Below are 18,037 nucleotides of genomic sequence, written 5' to 3'. Positions count from 1 at the left end.
TGGAGTAGCTAACATAACCACAGTTGTGTATCAATGCTTTTTAGTATGAACTTGGAATTAACATCAGCAACTAATAGTGCTTGGCAACAGGTGCTCAATAAAGGTTGGCTGAATAAGACATTTTCTTTTCTGTCAATGTCTATTTGAACACATAGGTGAAAATCAGACAGAAGTAGTTAACTCTTTCAATGCCGGGATAGTATGATACATAGTAATCACATCAAATCAATGTGTTTACCTAAAACATGTTCTAATTATAGATTCCTGATTTCAGAGATCTGGTTAGATGCTAGTTAAAGTTTGTTTTGTTTTTTCAAGGACAACCATAATCAGACTTTCAAAATTAGAACCATGGTAAATGTTAATTAGAATGGTACACAAATTAAGAACACCAGCACCAATGTATACAAAGCATCACAGTTCAGTCAAGTAAAAACATTTCTCAGTAATCCAATTCTAGATGGGTAATGATTCCAGAGCAAACTAAAGTCTGAAAAAGGAGGATCTTATTTAATGGATTCCTTGATGTTAAAAATTGTGATAAACTCAAAGTATGAAGGTTAAGAAGGATATATTTTAAGTATGAATAAAATTATAAACCTCAAGTCAAGAGGATCATCAAGCTACACAGTATTGTACATCTACTTTGATCTTTCAGATAGGAATGGGGAGGATAATAAGCAGGGGAAGAAATAATTTTGTAGGACTCAAACTTATGTATAGAGTATGAGTTTAAATGACCAGTTATATCTAATTGGGTTTGGATATCCCAGAGAGTAATTCATACCATTACAATTATAATAACAAACTACCAGAAAAATAAAAATATTTACTTTTTACAGATTTTTAAGAAGAGATGGGGTTTTAAGAAATTATGATGTTGTCTTAATTTTTTAAATGATGTCAATCAGAGACCTCTCAGGCAAGTGAACTATGAGGCTTATAACTCTCTCCCCACTCTCTCTCTGTAAGTAAACTATGTATATAAGGCCTTTTCTATGCCCACATGTGTACTTTTTTCCACTTCCACCTTCCTCACTGACCCAGTTACAGTACAATCTCTACTAGCAGCCTTCAAACACAAAAGGGACTATTTCCAGGTGCTCCTGTGCCCTCACAAAGCAGGCCTCACAAATAAAGGTCCAGCCAAGTGATCATCCCAGCATCTCTTTCAAATAATTGCAATTCCAGTTCCTGCAGTTCACATGTTGCATCATATTCACTATGAATCCTTCCTTTTATATTTATAGAAAGGTCAGGTTTCATAAGGCTTAATAAGGCTGAGTTTATGCTGAACTGAAGTGATGAAAGAGCAGCATGAGGAAGAGCTCAAAATGGTTAAACAAGAGCTGAAACCACCGTACTTAAAGAAGGGTCTCAACATAGCAAAGTTCAAATGCCAAAAATAAGCACAGTGCACAACCAACCAACTACTCATTTTGTTCAGTGTAAGGCCAGCTCCATATGGGTCAAATAGCAGGATCTAATGGGTGAGCTTTGTAGTCATAATTGGGGACAGAGAAGATTCAGGTATCCATCGTGCTGCAAATACATCTGTATTGCTGGTTTATCTGTTTGCTTTACCTCTGGCAGAAGGAGGAACAGAAAAATAGAAGCTAGGAAGTAACCTGTTCCCACAAGGTTACTGAAGACCTGGATCTCAGATGCAGATCACTTACAATCAAAATGTACCACCTCTCTCCTAGGCTTATCCCCTTATTCGCTTCCATGTTTATCCAAGACCCAGAATGGGTTTTCTGCAAAGCAAACCATACACATCTTGCTACATTCTTTAACAAAAGATTATGTATGTATGTATGTATGTATGAGGCATTAGGGTTCCAGACCTCTCTATTTTTCCTCTAGATAACATCTTCTGTCCAAAGAAACAGGCATTTAAAGGCAGGCCTATTTCAGAAACAATAATGGAACTCAATGTCAACAAGCTCCACTGTTTTACTGGAATAGAAATTTATGTTCAATCATTTTTGATGGAAAGCTAAATTACCTTGGTTTTCCAATTAATTTAACTACTGTTTTCTTACACAGAATTTTATGTGGAATTTTCAAATGCAGAATCATGTTTGTTACTTAAAGGATTTTTATTTTTGTTTTTAATGTAAAAAGCACTTGAATGAATTCACTGTTGTGATATGCTTTTTTAAATGATGGGAAAAGGGGACATTTGTGTATTAGTTTGGCTGGTACATCTCTTGCCAAGGTTTAAAAGGTTTTTGAGACATTTATAAAATTACGAGAAACAGTATTTCATTTTTCAAAAATACATACAGCTAGAAAAGTAGGTAATTCACCTTAAGGTCTCTGGTACTCTAAAACTGACTAGTTGAAGCTAAAATGAGCAAAAATGTTCCTTACCTTTAGGTCTTTCCAACTGTCCAGGAGCTTGGTGGCCAAATCACTTATATCTACTGTTTTATCTGGCTGTTCCTGGCTCCTCTCACTTTCCACATCAGATACACCCTCCTCTTCATCTTGGGATGGTGTTTCCTCAGCAATAGGTTCTTCTAGTTTTGTGCCATTGCTCTCTTTAGGCTCTATTTCAGTGTCAGCCTCTGGTTCAGATGTAGGTAGCTTATTGGCCTCCACAGTGATTTCACTGTCAACTTTAGATTCAGGCAGTTGCTGTGTAAGTAGCTGTTGTGACTGTAACTCTTCCTCTTCTTCCACAGGGATGTTTTCTAACTGGTCAAGGTCCTCTTTGCCATCCTTGCCTTCTAGCTCACTGGTAGCATCAGAGATTGCACTGTCCATGCTATTTTCACTAATAATTTTAAGTCTACGAAACATGAGCTTCTTGGGGGTGTCTGTGTCAGCTTCTGTGCTCAGCTTGGTGGAAGGATCGGGTGTGTTGAGTGGTGTATGAGCACGTGATGTATTCTCACTAGAATACCCATCTCCTTCACTCAACTGAGGGATGGCAGTCTTGGTCTGAGACCAACGTTGAATAATTGGAAGTACTTTGCTTTCTTCCAACATATTTTTTGTAGGAATGGGTAAGTGTTCCAAAGTCTTCATAATCTGATTAAACACAATAAAAAAGAAAAACCACATCACTTTGTACAGTTGATTTCTCAAACCTCTGGATGGGACTCAGATAATTCTGCAGGAGCAGTGGGTTTTTTTTCTTTTTTTACTGCCTTATTAAATGTCTAAATTAAGACCTAAGTCTCTGTAACTACTGAAGTGTCATATTAATTTCCTCTGGAAAGGAAGGAAAACTGTTTTAATAAGAACAACATGCAAGAATAAAATATGGAGGTGATTGCTCACTACATCAAATATTGATTAATATTCTCTACCAGTAGTTCTCAAACCTGGGTAGATTTTATAAAATATATACAACCACTGGACCTTCTCTTGAGTAACTTTCTCTAAAGTTTCCCAAGTAACTGTGACATAGGCTTTGGAACTACTCAACAATGTATATTTAGCCTTTGATAAACAGCTGTCTAGCAAAGAGAGACTCTCTCTTCATTGCAATAAACACCCGCAACTCTGAAATCCAAGAATTTCCTCCAAAGTACATTCCACAGTTCTACAGAAATCACAAGGCTTCCCCAACTTCTACATCTTGCCAAATATACTTGGAGAAGAACAGAGGCAAGAAAATCACTTATTTGCCCACTCCCATATTTCTGTTTTAAAATATGTATTAGTAAATGACTTTGGGATTACATTAAAAATTGTAATTTAAAAGAACTACATTTAAACCAAGCTAGAAAACTGTATTTCATGGAAATGTATAAACATAATAGCTTCACTAACAATGCTGCCAATGAACATTTACGAAACACTTTAAAAACACTTATCTACTCCTCAAAATGTTCTTACTATTGGAATCCAGAATTCACTTTTTCACGAATTTTGCTTAGAACACAAGAATTTAAGGTTCATGTGGTTTTTTATCTTTTTAAAACTGTGGTTTTAACAACTGTATCTTTCACTTAACTATGATGCTGTTATTGTATCTTCTCTTGCAGTTCCCAACTATGTAGTACCAACGTTAAAAACAGACAACTATAGGAAAAACCATGAGGCAAACTTACTACTGGACAAATATATGTAAAGGTATAGCTCCAGGAATGAAATTGGGATGATAAAATTATTTAATAGCAGTGGTAAATATAGTACTTAAATTCATTATCACTTACACTATTATATAACATCAATCCGATCAGTGGTTTTAAGAAACAAGCAAGTTGAATGTTAACTGACCTCTTCTTGAAGCTTCTGGTTGCTTTCCCGGCCATCGCCTAGTTCTGCCATCCAGATCCACAACAAAGACAGCCCATGACGTTCCAGAAAAGACTTCAGGCAAGACTGTGAGTGTGTGTTCTTCCATGGGGGAAGAGAAGCAGGATGCAGTGTATACGGGGATAGGAAGTAGAGAAGAACAGACAGGGAGTTAAGAGGGCCCACAGAGAGGACCAAAGAGTTTTTTTATATTCACAAAAAACCAAGAAACTCTATTTTGATTAACTCAAATAGACCTGCACAACAAGTAAATGCTTAAAAGAAACTATAATCTTTCTTGATACCTAAATGTATCAGTCAACTTAGACTTAACTGAAGTACAAAATAATATTTAAGTATTAATGTGTCATTTATAATAAAATCAATCCTGAAGAAACAAATTATTCACAATTTTTACTGAAAAAATTAACACTATAAAATTAGTCTTTGAATCATCTTTTCTCTCTTCCTTTCAGATGCTTGTTTAAAATGCTTTCCTTTTAGATATACATATATTTTTAAATAAATTATCCACAAATCATGCTACAGCCTCTTGTGGCATATTTAATAAGCTGGAGTAAATGAGATTACTGTTAAAATTCCTTGCTTCGAGATACAGTGGTAAAAATGGTCTTAGCATGCTAATAATCAATCCAAGGGGAAAAAAAAAAATACGAAGTGTTAAGAACTGTTACACAGAAAAAAATCCCACGACGTTCTCTGACTAGAGAGAAAGCAAACAAGATCTACTAATAGAGTAAATGAAGCTTAAGTCATTCTTAGGAGTACAAGCTTCCAAAGTCATGTATAGCTCATACATCCATTTTTAAAATAAGAGCAACTCTGCTCATCAGTTGTTCCTTTTCTATTCATCATTCTGGACTGCAGTTTAAATGTCTCACTCACTTCAAATTCAGAAATAAAAATAAAGTAATAGCAAAGTGTTCACCTGTATGAGCTTGAGACAGGTAAGTTTCTGCTCCAAAGTTTCAATTCTAACCATTAGTCGGGATAAGCTGAGCACCTGGTTTTTATCAGACAGGCCCTCCCCATTGTCCATCAGAGCTTCCAGCTCTCCATCCACCTGCCACAGAAGATTGTCTGGTTACAAACAGCAGCAGCACGAGCCCACAATGACCTGAGAATCAAATGACTGGAACAGATGCCCAACCTCACCAGCAGTAAGGAAAATGCAGCTAAGACCACAGCAAGAAATTATGATATTAATCTGGAGGAAAAAACTAAATCTGATAATATCAAGACTAGGTAAAGATGTAAATCAAAAGGAACTTTCATACACTGTTGATGAAAATATAAATTGGTATGATCAATTTGAAAAGCATTTCGTTCACTCATCAAATATTTACCAACGGGAGAACAAATGGTATTAGGTGAAAGGTATGTTAGAAAATAAAACATTAGCTTGCTCTATGACTAGCAATTGCACACCTAAAGATAAAACCTACAGAAACTTCTGCACATGTGTACTGAGAGAATCATAACAGTGGTCACTGAACAATCATTCATAATAGCAAAAAACTGACAAAAACCCAAATGTCTATGGCCAGGTTGGATAAACCAGCATGTTCACACAATGGAGTATTAAAACAAAATGAAAGGAATCAAATGCAGCCAAATGCAACAACATTCATCAATCTTACAAACATAAAGTTATGTGAAAAAAGCAAGTTCCAGAAGATTATATGCTGTATGAATGAATTTTAAGGCACCTCAAAAACTCTTTTTTTATAGATACATATCTGGAATATCTATTTTCAGAAGGCAAGGGAGGTAAGACACAAAATTCAGAACAGTGGTTCCTCTAGGAGCTAATCAGGGAGATGGAAGCAGAGAACCATTTAAAAGAGTTTCTTTCATAATTATGCCTTATAACTTACATATATTCTTTGGATGTTTCAAATATTGTATTTGAATAATAGGGAAAAACAACAAAAATATCAACCTACGTAAGGATGTTTTCCAGCTGTGTTGTAGCAGTTATATCAGATATAAAGGTACCCTCACAAAACTTACTATTAGGGAGATAAAACTAATTCATATGAAAATGAACAATGAAGGCCATATATGACAAACCCACAACCAACATCATACTTAACAGCGAGAAGCTGAAAGCTTTTCCTCTAAGATCAGGAACAAGACAGGGATGCCCACTCTCCCTGCTTTTATTCAACATAGTTCTGGAGGTCCTAGCCACAGCAACTAGACAACACAAAGAAAGAAAAGGCATCCAGACTGGTAAAGAAGAAGTCAAACTGTCACTGTTTGCAGATCACATGATATTGTACATAAAAATCCCTAAAGAATCCACTTCAAAATTCTTATATCTAATATCTGAATTCAGTAAACTTGTAGGATACAAAATCTGTTGTATTCCTACACACTAATGAGGAAAAGACAGAAAGAGAAATCAGGAAAACAATTTCATTCACAATTGCATCAAAAAGAATAAAAAACCTAGGAATAAGCCTAACCAAGGAAGTGAAAGACCTATACTCTGAAAACTACAAGACACTCATGAGAGAAATTAAAGAGGACACTAATAAATGGAAATTCATCCCATGCTCTTGGCTAGGAAGAATTAATATTGTCAAAATGGCCATCCTGACTAAAGCAATCTACAGATTCAATGCAATCCCTATCAAAATATCAACAGCACTCTTCAACGAACTGGAACAAATAGTTCTAAAATTCATATGGAACCACAAAAGACCCTGAATAGTCAAAGCAATCTTGAGAAGGAAAAATAAAGCAGGTGGGAATCTCGCTTCCCAATTTCAAGCTCTACTACAAAGCCACAGTAATCAAGACAATTTGGTACTGGCACAAGAACAGACCCATAGACCAGTGGAAAAGAATACAGAGTCCAGATATTAATCCAAGCATATATTGTCAATTAATATAAAATAAAGGAGCCATGGAAATACAATGGGGAGATGACAGCCTCTTCAACAACTGGTGTTGGCAAAACTGGACAGCTACATTCAAGAGAATGAAATTGGATTATTGTCTAACCCCATTCACAAAAGTAAACTAGAAATGGATCAAAGACCTGAACGTAAGTCATGAAAACATAAAACTCTTAGAAGAAAACATAGGTAAAACTCTCTTGAATATAAACATGAGCAACTTCTTCACGAACATATCTCCCCGGGCAAGGGAAACAAAAGCAAAAATGAACAAGTGGGACTATATCAAACTAAAAAGCTTCTGTACAGCAAAGGACAACATCAGTAGAACAAAAAGACATCCTACAGTATGGGAGAATATATTCATAAATGACAGATCTGATAAGGGGTTGACATCCAAAATATACAAAGAGCTCATGCACCTCAACAAACAAAAAGCAAATAAGCCAATTAAAAAATGGGCAGAGGAACTGAACAGACAGTTCTCCAAAGAAGAAATGCAGATGGCCAATAGGCACATGAAAAGATGCTCCACATCACAAATCATCAGAGAAATGCAACTTAAAACCACAATGAGATATCACCTCATACCAGTTAGGATGGCCAACATCCAAAAGACAGACAACAACAAATGCTGGAGAAGATGTGGAGAAAGGAGAAAGCTCCTACACTGCTGGTGGGAATGTAAACTAGTTCAACCATTGTGGAAAGCTGTATGGAGGTTTCTCAAAAAACTTAAAATAGAAATACCATTTGACCTAGGAATTCCACTTCTAGGAATTTACCCTAAGAATGCAGGAGCCCAGTTTCAAAAAGACATATGATATGCTCCCCTATGTTTATTGCAGCACTACTTAACAATAGCCAAGAAATGGAAGCAACCTAAGTGTCCATCAGTAGATGAATGGATAAAGAAGATGTGGTACATATACACAATGGAATATTATTCAGCCATAAGAAGAAAACAAATCCTACCATTTGCCCATTTGCAACAACATGGATGGAGCTAGAGGGTATTATGCTCAGTGAAATAAGGCAAGTGGAGAAAGACAAGTACCAAATGATTTCACTCATCTGTGGAGTATAAGAAAAAAGAAAAACTGAAGGAACAAAACCACAGCAGACTCACAGAACCCAAGAATGGACTAACAGTTACCAAAGGGAAAGGGACTGGGGAGGGTGGGGGGGTAAGGAAGGGTAAGGGAATTAAGGGGCATTATGATAAGCACACATAATGTGTGTGGGGGCACGGGGAAGGAAGAATAGCACAGAAAAGACAAGTAGTGACTCTATAGCATCTTACTACACTGATGGACAGTGACTGTAATGGGGTATGTGGTGGGGACATGATCATGGGGGGAATCTAGTAACCACAATGTTCCTGATGTAATTGTATATTAATGATACCAAAAAAAAAAAAAAAAAAAGAAAAGAAAATGAACAATGAAGCATTAATTGTAAATGTTAATGTTAAAAAAACCTAAGAGTCCTAGGAAGAAAGGAACTGGTTAAAGAGAATCACCAGAAGTGAATTCACAGAAGTGGAGTTAGAAATAGTTAAGGTAGGACAAGAGAAGGGAGGAAGTGAGCAAAGTACAACAAAAAGCTTCAACAAAAGGAAATGGGGAAGTAAGTGCATGGCTCAGCCTAGTAGGAGTGGATAAGTTGTGGTATTTGAGGAACTAAGAAATAAGCATATCAAAAAGAAGGTGGATGTTAGAAGACTTCAGATGTAATACAAAAGAATCTGGATTTGATATGACTAAGCAAGAAAATGCTATTACTAAATTCTAAATAGGGGAGTAGTATGATCAAAATGGATTTTGAGGACAGTGTAGTAACAACAGAATGAAACCTAAACAAGATGGAGACTGATGAAGAGACAAAAATAGCATTAAATCAGCTTGGCATGAAATGATAAGTCTGGAATGAACTGATAATAAAATTTCAGAAAAGGAAATCTAGAAGAAGAGAATTTTAAGGAAACTTTGTTAACTCACTAATCATTTATCATCCCTGTTAATATAATTCTAGGCAAGACACTGAATACTTCTATTTTATATTATACCCCAAAACTCACATTATGATAAGGAATAAAAATAACAAAATAGGAAATGTTGCCTATAAGAAGCATTTTTTTCCTTTTAAAATGTACATTTAAGACCATTTTTGTTTCATTTCCAGTATCATTTAAGTTCTAAACAGATTAGATACATGGATAGAAAAGCCAAGTTATAGTCAAATCTTAATAAAAAAAAATTTCCTTAGGGATGTTTTTTCCTTGCATATCCTGTGCCCGAAATAGCAAAGACTAAGGGCTTTAAACTTCTACTTTCCCCACTCAACATTCAACTTTCTTTTCCTTGCATATCCTGTGCCCCAAATAGCAAAGACTAAGGGCTTTAAACATTCTACTTTCCCCAATTCAACAGCCATAATCTAGCTTTTGACAGAATTTCAATGTGCAAATATTCACTGGACTAAGAGATGTGGTTATTCTCTTCATCAAATGAGTCTGTAAGTCTGAAAACCTAGAAACAAAATTGAGTTGTTACTTCCATTCACTGAATAAACATTAAATATATAAAGCACCACTAGGATATAAAGTAATATTCTTATCAATGAAATAAACAGTGAAAATGCATAAACAAGTATAAATAACAAAGTTTTGCATAAAGAAAGTGAACCTCTGAACAATTCTACTATAATGATAAGCTTAACATTGTACTGATATATATGTAAACGATGCCAACTCCAGTGGTGATGTGGCACAGCTCCTTAATTTTGGGTACTAAAGACTCAAGTGGACAATCAATTGTGGAATGAATAATTTTTAGAATACTGGAAGAGGGAGTAGGGGCATAAATGAGTTTGACTGCTTCCATTAATTTACATTTACTAAAGGACTTTATTAAATAATTTCATTATTAATGGGTCAGCACCTTCAAAAAGGATTAGAGGTAACTAAAAGTTAACATAAAAGTATAAGAAGTATTAGGATGTACTTAAATAAATTACTGACAATTAAAAACTTATATGTATTAGTACAATTCCATAGCACTTAAAAATTTTATTCTAAGGTAATGACTCTATAGCATCTTACTACGTTGATGGACAGTGACTGCAAAGGGGTGTGTGTGTGGGACTTGATAATATCGGTGAATGTAGTAACCACAATGTTGTTAATGTGAAACTTTTATGACATTGTATATCAATTAAAACCTTAATTTAAAAAAATTTATACAAAGTACTTGTTCATCCAAGAAATTATTTATTCTTTTTGATACTTTGGTATTTTGTGCAATTAACTATCTTTAATGGGCCCAAGCACCATTTTTAACACTTTCTGATGAAATACAGTGTACATACAGAAAAGCATATAAGCAATTAGGAAATAAACAGATTTAATGAACAGGCGAACAATACCCATACAACCAACGGTCAGGTAAAACAAAACAAAACACCGGGGAACACTGCCAGCATTCTTGAAGAGCTCTGAGGTTATCTCTCTTTTAAATTTTAGGAAACAATTCTCTGATTTTTTTAACAGGTCTATTATTTCTATACAAATCCCTAAATATTATAACTTAGTATTGTCTACTTTTGATCTTTATGGAAATGAAATCATACTGGACAAAAATCTTTGTGTCTTTTCTTTTCCATTCAACCTTATATTTTAAGAGACATTCATATTGTTGCATGCAGCCATACTTCATTTTCTCATAACTAGCGTTACCACATGATTACATTGCAACTTATCCATACTAATGCTAATGGGTATTAAGAGTTGTTTCTACCTTCTCTATTAGCAATGCTGCTGTGACTTCTGATACAAATTTTCACTAGTTTCTCTCTGGTTATACACCCAGTAATACAAGTGCGGGCTCATACCTTGTATGTACTTTCACCTTTAGTAAATAATGCCAAAATGTTTTCAAAAGTGTCTGTATCCATTACACTACCACAACAGTGTATGACATCTCCTGCTGTTCTTATTTATCATGACACTTATATATTTTTTTATAATTTTGGTATGAAGAACCAAACTACATGAAGAACATTATCCTTACTAGGCACCCCCCTTCACCAAGTCCCCCCTACATACCCCCTCACAGTCACTGTCTATCAGCTTAGTAAGATGCTGTAAAATCACGACTTGTCTTCTCTGTGTTGTAGAGTCTGCCCCATAACCCCCCACATTATACATGCTAATTGAAATGCCCCCTTTCTTTTTCCCTGCCCTTATCCCTCCCTTCTGACCCATCCTCCCCAGTCCCTTTCCATTTGATAACTCTTAGTCCATTCGTGGATTCTATGATTCTGCTGCTGTTTTGTTCCTTCAGTTTTTCTTTGTTCTTATATTCCACATATGAGTGAAATCATTTGGTACTTGTCTTTCTCCACCTGGCTTATTTCACTGAGCATAATACTGTCTAGCGCCGTCCATGTTGTTGCAAATGGTAGAATTTGTTTTCTTCTTGTGGCTGAATAATATTCCAATGCATATATGTACCACATCTTTTTTATCCATTCATCTACTGATGGACACTTAGGTTGCTTCCATTTCTTGGCTATTGTAAATACTGCTGCAATAAACATAGGGGTGCATCTGTCTTTTTCAAACTGGGTTCCTGCATTCTTAGGGTAAATTCCTAGAAGTGGAATTCCTGGGCCAAATGGTATTTCTATATTAAGCATTTTGAGGAACCTCCATACTGCTTTCCACAATGGTTGAACTAATTTATTTTCATTCCCACCAACAGTGTAGGAGGGATCCCCTTTCTCCACAACCTCGCCAACATTTCTTGTTGTTTGTGTTTTGGATGGTGACGATCATTACTGGTGTGAGGTGATATCTCACTGTGGTTTTAATTTGCATTTCTCTGATAATGAGCAATGTGGAACATCTTTTCATGTGTCTGTTGGCCATCTGAATTTCTTCTTTGGAGAACTGTCTATTCACCACCTCCGCCCATTTTCAACTGGATTATTTGCTTTTTGTTTATTGAGGTGCATGAGCTCTTTACATATTTTGGATGTCAACCCTTTATTGAATCTCTCATTTATGAATATATTCTCCCATACTGTAGGGTACCTTTTTGTTCTATTGATGGTGTCCTTTGCTGTACAGAAGCTTTTCAGCTTGATATAGTCCCACCTCTTCATTTTTGCTTTTGTTTCCCTTGCCTGGGAGATATGTTCATGAAGAAGTCACTCATGTTTATGTCTAAGAGATTTTTGCCTATGTTTTTTTCTAAGAGTTTTATGGTTTCATGACTTACATTCAGGACTTTGATCCATTTCAAATTTACTTTGTGTATGGGGTTAGACAATGGTCCAGTTTCATTCTCCTACATGTAGCTGTCCAGTTTTGCCAGCACCACCTGTTGAAGAGACTGTCATTTCGCCATTGTATGTCCATGGCTCCTTTATCAAATATTAATTGACCATATATGTTTGGGTTAATGTCTGGAGTCTCTATTCTGTTCCACTGGTCTGTGGCTCTGTTCTTGTGCCAGTACCAAATTGTCTTGATTACTGTGGCTTTCTAGTAGAGCTTGAATTTGGGGAGCGAGATCCCCCCGACTCCATTCCTCCTTCTCAAGATTGCTTTGGTTATTTGGGGTCTTTGGTGGTTCTGTATGAATTTTTGAACTATTTGTTCCAGTTTGTTGAAGAATGTTGCTGGTAATTTGATAGGGATTGCATCAAATCTGTATATTGCTTTGGGCAGGATGGCCATTTTGACGATTTTAATTCTTCCTAGCCAAGAAAATGGGACGAGTTTCCATTTGTTAGTGTCCTTTTTAATTTCTCTTAAGAGTGTCTTAATAGTTTTCAGTGTATAGATCTTTCACTTCCTTGATTAGGTTTATTTCTAGGTATTTTATTCTTTTTGATGCAATTGTGAATGGAATTGTTTTCCTGATTTCTCTTTCTATTGGTTCATTGTTAGTGTATAGGAAAGCCACAGATTTCTGTGTGTTAATTTTGTATCCTGCAACTTTGCTGTAGTCCGATATCAGTTCTAGTAGTTGTGGAGTGGAGTCTTTAGGGTTTTTTAAGTACAGTATCATGTCATCTGCAAATAGTGACAGTTTAACTTCTTCTTTACCAATCTGGATTCCTTGTATTTCTTTGTTTTGTCTAATAGCCGTGGCTAGTAACTCCAGTACTACGTTGAATTACAGTGGGGAGAGTGGGCATCCTTGTCTTGTTCCTGATCTCAGAGGAAAAGCTTTCAGCCTCTCGCTGTTCAGTATGGTGTTAGCTGTGGGTTTATCATACATGGCCTTCATTATGTTGATGTACTTGCCCTCTATACCCATTTTGTTGAGAATTTTTATCATGAATGGATGTTGAATTTTGTTGAGAATTTTTATCATGAATGGATGTTGAATTTTGTTGAAAGCTTTTCAGCATCTATGGAGATGATCATGTGGTTTTTGTCCTTTTTGTGTATGTGGTGGATGATGTTGATGGATTTACGAATGCTGTACCATCCTTGCATTCCTGGGATGACTCCCACTTGGTCATGGTGTATGATCTTTTTGATGAATTTCTGAATTTGGTTTGTTAATATTTTGTTGAGTATTTTTGCATTTACATTCATCAGGGGTATTATTCTGTAGTTATCTTTTTTGGTGGGGTCTTTGCCTGGTTTTGGTATTAGGGTGATGTTGGCTTCATAGAATGAGTTTGGGAGTATTCCCTACTCTTCTATTTTTGGGAAAACTTTAACGAGAATGGGTATTATGTCTTCTCTGTACGTCTGGTAAAACTCTGAGGTAAATCCATCTGGCCCGGGGGTTTTGTTCTTTGGTAGTTTTTTGATTACTGCTTCAATTTCGTTGCTGGAAATTGGTCTGTTTAGGTTTTCTGTTTCTTTCTGGGTCAGTCTTGGAAGGTTGTATTTTTCTAGGAAGTTATCCATTTCTCCTAGGTTTTCTAGCTTCTTAGCATATAGGTTTTCATTGTAGTCTCTAATAATTCTTTGTATTTCTGTGGGGTCCATTGTGATTTTTCCTTTCTTGTTTCTGATTCTGTTGATGTGTGTTGATTCTCTTTTTCTCTTAATAAGTCTGGCTAGAGGCTTATCTATTTTGTTCATTTTCTTGAAGAACCAGCTCTTGGTTTCATTGATTTTTCCTATTGTTTTATTCTTCTCAACTTTATTTCTTCTCTGATCTTTATTATGTCCCTCCTTCTGCTGACCTTAGGCCTCATTTGCTCTTCTTTTTCCAATTTCGATAATTGCGACATTAGACTATTCATTTGGGATTGTTCTTCCTTCTTTAAGTATGCCTGGATTGCTATGTGCTTTCCTCCTAAGACTGCTTTTGCTGCATCCCACAGAAGTTGGGGCTTTGTGTTGTTGTCATTTGTTCCCATATATTGCTGGACCTCCATTTTAATTTGGTCATTGATCCATTGATTATTTATGAGTATATTGTTAAGCCTCCATGTGTTTGTGAGCCTTTTTGCTTTCTTGGTACAATTTATTTCTAGTTTTATACCTTTGTGGTCTGAAAAGTTGGTTGGTAGGATTTCAATCTTTTTGAATTTACTGAGGCTCTTTTTGTGGCCTAGTATGTGGTCTATTCTGGAGAATGTTCCATGTGCACTTGAGAAGAATGTGTATCCTGTTGCTTTTGGATGCAGAGTTCTATAGATGTCTATTAGGTCCATCTGTTCTAGTGTGTTGTTCAGTGCCTCCGTGTCCTTACTTATTTTCTGTCTGGTGGATCTGTCCTTTGGAGTGAGTGGTGTGTTGAAGTCTCCTACATTGAATGCATTGCATTCTATTTCCTCCTTTAATTCTGTTATTATTTGTTCCACATATGTTGGTGCTTCTGTGTTGGGTGCATATATATTTATAATGGTTATATCCCCTTGTTGGACTGAGCCCTTTATCATTATGTAATGTCCTTTATCTCGTTACTTTCTTTGTTTTGAAGTCTTTTGTCTGACACTAGTACTGCAACAGCTGCTTTTTTCTCCCTGTTGTTTGCATGAATACCTTTTTCTGTCCCTTGAGTTTTAATCTGTGCATGTCTTTGGCTTTGAGGTGAGTCTCTTGTAAGCAGCATATAGATGGGTCTTGCTTTGTTATCCAATCTATTACTCTGTGTCTTTTGATTGGTGCATTCAGTCCATTTACATTTAGGGTGATTATTGAAAGATATGTACTTATTGCCATTGCAGGCTTTAAGTTTGTCATTACCAAAGGTTCAAGGTTAGCTTCTTTACTACCTTATTGTCTAAGTTAACTTGCTTATTGAGCTATTATAAACAGTCTGATGATTCTTTATTTCTCTCCCTTCTTATTCCTCCTCCTCCATTCTTCATATGTTGGGTGTTTTGTTCTGTGCTCTTTTTAGGATTGGTCCCATCTAGAGCAGTCCCTCTAAAATACCCTGTAGAGGTGAACTGTGGGAGGCAAATGCCTTCAACTTTTGCTTGTCTGGGAATTGTTTAATCCCTCTTTCATATTTAAATGATATTCGTGCTGGATACAGTATCCTTGGTTCAAGGACCTTCTGTTTCATTGCATTAAATATATCATGCCATTGTCTTCTGGCCTGTAAGGTTTCTGTTGAGAAGTCTGATGGTAGCCTGATGGGTTTTCCTTTGTAGGTGACCTTTTTTCTCTCTCTGGCTGCCTTTAATACTCTGTCCTTGTCCTTGATCTTTGCCATTTTAATTATTATGTGTCTTGGTGTTTCATGACATTTAATTTTTACCAATTTGGTGAGTATGTAAATGACTTTTGATCAATTTAATCTGTACTCTCCTGGTTATTAGTGATGTTGAACACCTTTACATATATTTATTGGGTATTTGGATTAGTGAAGTGTCTGTGGAAGTTTTTCCATGCTTATTTTTCTTTAATGCTGTTTTTTCTTACTAATTAGTAGGAACTCTGTTATGTTCTGAACAATAGTAACTTGTTTGCTGTGTGCTTTCTTCTTTATGTGACTTTTCACCTTCTTACTGTGCAAATTAGTTACCATTAATTTGTTTCACAAATGAAAACAGAAGAGACTAAAGGAAGTTTCAGACTATTTCTTGTATGTACTTTATAAACTACAAACTACAAATAACATCAGGTAATATTAGTAGGGACTTATTATAGCTCCATCAATGAAGTATTTCAGTACCTAATTTGTGACATGTGCCAAAACAATCACTTGGTCCTAGAAGAGGTGTTTTATTAAGGATTATGGTAAGTTTAGATACAATCATAAGAGGAATAAAAAATGCTTACAGATCAAATGCTAAAATAAGGGATGGAAACTACAGTACAATTATGTGTTCTTGTTAATATTTAAAATATACAAAACTGCTTTTTAAACTGCTGCTATCTTGTCCTCTCCAGGCATCCCCTACCCAAGAATTCCCAAAACTCACTCTTGGGAATTCAAGAGGTGTTACTTATGTGATTCCACTCAACTGTAACTGAGCAAAACTCAGACTAGGCATACAGAAGGGAACTTCAATAGGAAAAAATTCAAGTAAAAACAGAGTTAAACTCTTCATTACAGTCAAAAGCAAATAACTGTTCTAGGAAGCTAGAATCATTCTGGGTCATTTCTCTATCTGGACAAAGTTTCAACCAAAATATTTTTGTTCCACAATAGCTTAAAATTCGTATCTGGAGCAACCCATCACTTTAGGCCACCAAATGATGCGATTCATGTTACATTTAATTCAGTCTATTAAATGATAAAAGCCTATAACACTAAATTGTATGGGCATACTATTACAACAATAAAAACAGTCAAACAAAAAACAGGAATATCTACAAATTGGTTTCTTGGATTTGTTCTTGAATCTTATCAGGAAGGTAGACAGCCATCTGTATTGGTGTGACTGGGATATGACACTGCCCAAGAAACCATCATATTATGAGGACACTTCCCACCAATAATTTAGCTTTAAAAAATTGTGTTTATTATTCAAGTTTTGAAAATATGAAATAGTCAGAAGTTTTGATGGGGAGTTTAGCTTATGTCAATATGTTCAGTGACTATTTTGTGGCTGTCCTGGTAAACTATTAACTATATAGTTTAAGAGGTAAAAATAAAAAGCAATCTTAATTTGAGTTTAAAAAAAAGTTTCCTCCAACAGTGAAGACAAGTAGACTGAGTAACAGCCTATGACCCAGTGACTCCACTTCCATGGATACACCTTAAAGAAACATGTGCACATGGAAGCAACCTAAGTGTCCATCAATACATAAATGGATAAAAAAAGATGTGCTACATATACACAATGGAATATTATTCAGCTATAAAAAGAAAAGAAATCCTGCCACTTACAACAACATGGATGGACCTAGAAGGTATTATGCTCAGGGAAATAAGCCATGTGGTGAAAGACAAATACCATATGATTTCACTTATTTGTGGAATATAAAAACAAAGCAAAACAGAAGGAACAAAGCACCACTAGAATCATAGACACTGAGACCAGTAGTTACCAACAAGGTGGGTAAAGGGGAGGGGGATAAAAGGGCACAATAATTGACAGTCACAATGTAAGTTGATCACAGGGACTGTTGAACCACTGTGATGTACATTTGAAACCAAGATAAGATTGTGTATTAACAATACTTCAATAAAAAAAAATCTGCAAAAAAAAATGTGCAGAACAGACATATGCACAGATGTTAACTGTGCAATTAAGAGCAAAAAATTGAAAACACAAGTCCATTACTAGGAATATATGTAAAGAAACTACTGTAATTATGATGAAAAATTTTATAGCAGTTGAAAATGTTTTCAAGTATTTATCAACATGGATCAAATTTTAAAATGAAACTAAAAAAATTGCAGAAATATACATATATATTA

The 18,037-nt window shown here is 35.5% G+C and overlaps 1 protein-coding gene across 5 annotated transcripts in view; it reads right to left on the bottom strand.

Annotated features, from left to right (window-relative positions):
• SETD2 (SET domain containing 2, histone lysine methyltransferase) overlaps positions 1 to 18,037 on the bottom strand; it is a 165,243-nt gene that overhangs the window by 74,844 nt on the left and 72,362 nt on the right. For all 5 annotated transcript variants that reach the window (XR_005023078.2, XR_008996470.1, XM_036877191.2 and 2 more), the window contains 3 exons: positions 5,204 to 5,338; positions 4,237 to 4,356; positions 2,377 to 3,039 (listed from right to left, as the gene is read on the bottom strand). Coding sequence is in view for 3 of the 5 variants with exons in the window: in XM_036877191.2 (XP_036733086.2) it covers positions 2,377 to 3,039; positions 4,237 to 4,356; positions 5,204 to 5,338 (918 nt within the window). In the remaining 2 variants the exon portion in view is untranslated. The remainder of the gene's footprint in view (positions 1 to 2,376; positions 3,040 to 4,236; positions 4,357 to 5,203; positions 5,339 to 18,037) is intronic.

This window comes from Manis pentadactyla, chromosome 1, assembly GCF_030020395.1.
Source record: "Manis pentadactyla isolate mManPen7 chromosome 1, mManPen7.hap1, whole genome shotgun sequence".
NCBI classification, from domain to species: Eukaryota; Metazoa; Chordata; class Mammalia; order Pholidota; family Manidae; genus Manis; species Manis pentadactyla.
The sequence above is the reverse complement of the archived record's forward strand: the minus strand, read 5'-3'. Positions and strand labels throughout refer to the sequence as shown.